This window comes from Alligator sinensis, unplaced genomic scaffold (assembly GCF_000455745.1).
Source record: "Alligator sinensis unplaced genomic scaffold, ASM45574v1 scaffold802_1, whole genome shotgun sequence".
NCBI classification, from domain to species: domain Eukaryota; kingdom Metazoa; phylum Chordata; order Crocodylia; family Alligatoridae; genus Alligator; species Alligator sinensis.
This window is the reverse complement of record NW_005841918.1, coordinates 3875494-3881271: the sequence shown is the minus strand read 5'-3', so window position 1 is coordinate 3881271 and position 5778 is coordinate 3875494. Positions and strand designations below refer to the sequence as shown.

The 5778-nt window shown below is 47.9% G+C and overlaps 1 protein-coding gene across 2 annotated transcripts in view; it reads left to right on the top strand.

The window, feature by feature from the left end:
- ALKBH8 (alkB homolog 8, tRNA methyltransferase) overlaps positions 1-5778 on the top strand; it is a 76798-nt gene that overhangs the window by 13317 nt on the left and 57703 nt on the right. For both annotated transcript variants that reach the window (XM_025198244.1, XM_025198245.1), the window contains exons 5-6: positions 1029-1160; positions 3052-3147. In XM_025198244.1, the coding sequence (XP_025054029.1) occupies positions 1029-1160; positions 3052-3147 (228 nt within the window). The remainder of the gene's footprint in view (positions 1-1028; positions 1161-3051; positions 3148-5778) is intronic.

Below are 5778 nucleotides of genomic sequence, written 5' to 3'. Positions count from 1 at the left end.
GCTTTTGTCTGCTTGGGAATACTCCCAAGCCATCTCCCCTATCTAATTGCTGGTTTCTGGTGCTCCTTAGTGCAAGTGAGTGCAACTGAAGCACATTGAGAGAGAGGGCTGAGGGGTGCAGGTTCCAAACAATTTACTGTGGAAGAGTAAGAAAAGATTTGTTGCAAAAGAAATAGATTGGGAATTGTGGGGGCAAGGGGATCAATTGCTGTCCAGTAGATTTCCTGTGTGACCTTGGACATCTGATAGATCCTGATCTCGCTCCACGTTTATTTCCCAACTGTAAAATAGAGGCAGTAACACTCCGTTTCTCCTACCCTTAGTCTGTTTACACTATCAGAACCTTGGTACAGGATTCTCTCTTACTACGTGTTTGCATAGCACGTCACGTAAGGGCCCCTGATCTTAGTTGCTAAACTCTACTGTAATTTTAATAATAATTTTAGGGCTGCAAAATCTGAGGGGTTGGGTGCTATTACCTGTAGTAGTCATTTTCCATGAAGATAGATGTTGCACTATATATTTTACTACATTTTGTCACTAAACTACAAATGATTTCCAACCCATTTGAAATTTAAATGTAAGAAATTATGTATTCAACTACAAAATATACAGTATTCAGACATGCTTTTTTCTGTAGTTCTCTTTGCCAGCCAGAAACAATGACAAACCTCAAGAGTCCCAGAAAGATGAATTGAGTACAGCTAGAATCTATTTTGAAATATGTGGGAAAGGTTTGACCTTTTATTTTGACAGAAAAAAAGCCTCAGGCATTTTTAGGGGTCTGGAAAGCACTGAGTCCCACAAGTCCTACTCGGTGAGATGTGAGAAAAGTGTCATATAGCATAGGATTTGGGGTCCTGATTTTGTTTAGTGCTGCTAAGCATGTTCATTAATTCAGTTGGTGATCAATTTAAACATTTATCACATGTTGCACAGTACTAGTAAAATATAATTTTAGCCTAAGGGGCACAAACGGGTCACTTTCCACGGACAGCAGCACTATTTTCTTTTTCCTATATCTGTAGTGCACTGGGAGGATATTATGCCTACAAATTTGCCTCTGGGCCTGAAGGTGGTTGATGAGCTTGTTTCTCCTGAGGAAGAAACAATGATGTTGGAGAGTATCAGTTGGACAGAAGATGAAGTCATTCAAAATGGTGAGTAAAACATCTGCACGTTGTTATTTTGTATCACTTCCTTTCTGTAAGATACCATCTTTGGTATAGCACTTGTAAAATTGAGTCATATATAATAAAGTTACAAATATCCAGAAATGTGTGGTGTAAAGTGATGCCTTTGGAATGATGCCTCAGGCAGCTAGCTAGAACAGTGGTTCTCAATCTTTTCAGACTTGAGGCACCCCTCAGAAAATGCCAGTTCTTAGTTTTTTCTTTTTTTTGACTAGAGAAAAATAATAGAGCAATTCTTTGCAGCAGAAGAACTTAGATCACAACAGGTCAGAATGTTTTTTTTCACTATGTATTCCTATTTGAAATCTCTGGGTTGATCTTGTGAATTATGCTTGCACTTCTAACAGTGCTAACATTGCATGGCATCCTACAGCACCCTTGAAAGGATGTCAGTGCACTCCAAGGTGTCATAGCATCCTGGTTGAAAATCACTGAACTAGAGTCATTTCCTAACAGCAGACTCATCTGATAAGTGTTTTGAGAAATGTCATGCCAATACTTTGGTATCCTATCTGAAAGCTGATATTTTTTGTGTCACCAAAGAGGAGTCAAAGAAGCTCCCACTTTAGCTGCTCATGTAGTTTCAGTTGTGCTCTGTAGAATTAAATATCTTAAAGCCAGTTATTTAGGAATTGAGAAGCTAATTAGGAAAATAACTGATACCTCGTCATGGTATAGAGCATTATGTTGACCTTGGTAAGAATGTGGTATCATGATGCAAAGAAAGTAGGAGCCTGTTGCATACTCAGAAGCCCATGTTATGTGCTTATCCAGGTATCAGGACAGAAAAAAAAAAGCATTAAACATGGATTGGGGGAAACTGGTATACTTCCAGGGATAGATGAATGCAGTATGGACAACTGCAGTCCTGAATTCCATGCACCATGCAGTCCCTTCAGATGCACCATGCATGTTGCCTTCAGATCAGTGGCAACAACAAAACATAATGTTAAGTAATGCTTCTTTATTGTGGCAAATGTCTATTTGCTCTGTGGCACCTCAGAAATTCCCCTGCAGGATCAAGTCCCTTAAACCTCAGGAGCACCTGCCTGGTTTTCCCTACCTACAGAGATCTGCCCCAGTGAATCTTGGGGTACCTCTCTGTATGCAGAGAAATTCGGGGTTCCCTGCTTATAGAGACCTGCCCCATGATTTCCAAAGGCACAACTCCATAAGTGGGGGAAAGCCCACTCAGGTCTTGATGCGGGGGCTCAGGACTCGGGTAATTGCTGGCGATCTGTGCCTCCACGCTGGGACTCATGACCTTGTGCCTCCATGCCGGGATCTACAGTGGTTCCTGCATTGACCCATGCTTCATGCAGAGGCATTGATCAGCATGGGCACTGGCCAGGAAGTGCAGGTTGGTGTGGAACCTGGGAAATTCCTGCCACCTCTGCGCTGGGACCTGCACTTCTCCATGCCTCCCTGTGAAGCACAGGTTAGTATGGGATGTGGTGCGTGTCCCAGCATGGAGGCATGGGGCACTGGGAATTCTTCGTGTCCCACACCGCTCCACACCTCTGCTCTGCTCTACGCTGGGATCTGTGCCAACCCATGCTTCTGCTTGACCCGTTGGTCCCAGCAAGTAGACAAAGGGGAGCAAGAGACTTGAGGAATTCTTGAACAATGGATGACATGAGTTTTGCTTCAGCTGATCCACTTCCTTTGGCAGTGTCTGTTCATACCCTTGTTTTATAGAAGTGTTGAGTTGTACTATCTTGAGGGCCACCATAGTTCTTACCAACTTGTGAAAAACATTTTTGGTCTGAACAGAAGTTATGTGGAATAGGCCTAGCAGGAAGTCTGAAAATATCAAATCTGTTCTAATATTTTTATATTCACTTGTTTTACTTTGCAGCACAAAAGTCTTTAAAACATAGAAGAGTAAAGCATTTTGGCTATGAGTTTCGATATGATAACAACAATGTGGATAAAGATAAACCACTGCCTGGAGGTAAGAGTTTTGTTTTAAGAAGACACCTTAAAAAGACATTGGTTTTAAATCTGTTCCAATAGATCTAATAATATAGCTAGAAGCTAGCATCAGCATCAGTGATCTATCATGTCATGCAATTCAGGGTATGAGTGTGTGACACAAGACTACTTTGTTATGTGACAAGCTACACACATCAGTTCTTTTGCCCATGCCCTCAGGAAGGCACTTAAATATGTACTTAAGGTCTAGTTAACTCGGGGGGCAAAATATGGCCCATGGGCTGGATCCAGCCTGTGGCAGTCCGTCCACCTGCTCAGCTCAGGTGGAGGGGGAGCCCAGGCCATGGTGTGTGCAGCTGGTTCCACTGTCCCTGGATGTGGAGTTGTCGTGCGGTGCAGAGTGCAGCCCATCCTATCCCTGTGTGTGCCTCTTGGGCATGCTGAGTGCTACAGCAGTGGGGCAGGGATGGCACAGTGTCACAAAGGCAGAGTCCTACATGAGGGCCGTGATCTCCTTAAGGCCTCTTCCCGTGCCAAGTTGGCCCAAGGGCATCCTCAGTTTCTCACCCGCCAGGTCTTTGATGTTAAAATACGTTAGGGAGGCTTCCTTTTTATGCCCTCTTGGTCACTTCTGGTTGTAGTCTCTGCCTGTGGACTCCCAGACCCCTCGTGGGTCCTGCTCTACAAATGGGTGCTTCCGGGGCACCCTAGCCTTAGGGGCTATGCGCGGCTCCTACCACCCCAATACCACGCCCCAAGCCTCTCAGGTGAAATGGACGTTATTCTGTCCCTCTATGGTGTTCACGCCCTCTCGGGCACTCCTCAGCCCTGTCTCTCTTTCTCCGTGCCCTTTCTCTGGGGCCTTCTCCACAATGCTGCCCCTCCTCAGTATTGCCGCCCTCCTCTGGGGCTCTTCTACTATGCCGCCCCTCTCTGGGGCTCTTCTCTCTGGGGCCTTCTCTGTAGTGCTGCCCTCTCGCAGGGCCTTCTCCGCACTGCCGCCCCCTTTTCCGGGGCTCTTCTCCGCACTGCTGCCCCCTTCTCCGGGGCTCTTCTCCGCACTGCCCCTCTTTGGGGCTGGGGTTTGTGCACCCCAAATGCTGCGCCTTTGCTGGCGCTGGGGTTCCCACACTACTGTGGGTCCCCTATGAGGCCTCCTCCCACCCCTAATAGCCTCACCCAAACCACCGGTTATAAACAAACAGCAACACAAAATACTAGCCCTCTGGCTATAACTCAAACTGAAGCCGTCCAGCCATAAAAACATTCACTCCTACCGGAGACCCTTTATCTCTCTCAGCCATGTTAGATACTGCTTCTGTATCAGGCTTCTCCTTGCATCTTTACTCAGGGAACTCCTTCCTCTATGGTTGCGGGCAGGGAACTGCTGGCCTGGCCTCAGCCCCTGGGCTTTATAAGGGCCAGGCCCTGCCCCTTCCAGTCAGCTGACCTTCCCTGGTTGCCCCGGCAACCCGCAGCTGGGCTCCTTATTCACTCACTGCTAGGGTCCCTTCCCTAGCAGTTTCTCCTCCTTAAGACACACAGCAACCAGACTTGGCTTCCTGGCAACCCCTGCTGTGGCAGCTCCTTCCAGCTGCCACTGCCAGTTTCTCTGCCACTGCTACTGGATCCTCTCCAATGCCTGAGCACCCCAGCCTGTCCACCCTGCACCCACCACCAGGGGTGCTGGATGGAGTGGGTGGGCAGGGTCTCCATGGAAACTGGCCTGGGACCCCTGTGGGCAGGGTGCACTTCTGCTGGGTGGATGGGATGGGGCTGCTGGTGGGCAGGCAGTGGGGCTCAGGAGTGGGACAGTTGGGCTGGGATGGGGCCAGGAGCATGGGGCAGTGACAGTGCAGGGCTGAGGCCTGGGGCAGAGCTGCAATCCACTCCCTACGTGCCCCTGCGATGGGCGCTGGTTCTGCGGCCAGGGGCTGGCTGCTGCCTGCGGAATCAGTGCCTGTCATAGGGATGTGCAGGGAGTGGATTGCAGCTCTGCCCCAGGCCCTGGCCCTGCACTGTCACTGCCCTGCAATCCTGACCCCTGCCTGCCTGCTCCATCTGGTATCCCTGGTGATGGGTGTAGGGCAGATGGGCCTGGGGCCATATATAATCAATTGGCACCCCCAGCCCTCCCCACCTTCTCTGTGCTGGGTGGTATAAACAGCTGTGACAGGGAATTGAGGCTGGGGGTCAGGCCAAAACCTCCCACCACCCCTCAGCCCTCAACAGCTCACCAAAATTCCTTAAGTGGCCCCCCAGTCCAAATAATTGCACACCCCTGAGTTAACTTCACTGGAACATATGCTTGAGCACCCTTCTTCAATAGTGATGCTTTTCTGAATCAGCACCTTAGCTGTCAGCTTTTGTGGTGCGGGCATGAAGCCATATTAACTATGTCTAATTGTATTTTTAAAACCCACATGGCTGTTGACTTTCATTGGTTACTAGTCAAATGTGCATTTTGAACTTAAGCAGTTCAGAATTTTTGAATTAATATTACATCAAAAAGGATTACCATATTTTCGTGCATATAGCCCTCCCACAGGCATAAGCCGCACCCACGTATAACCCGTGGAAAATTGTATTTTTGTAAATTAATCCGTGTATACACCACACCCGTGTATTCTCCGCGGTGATGTATACACGG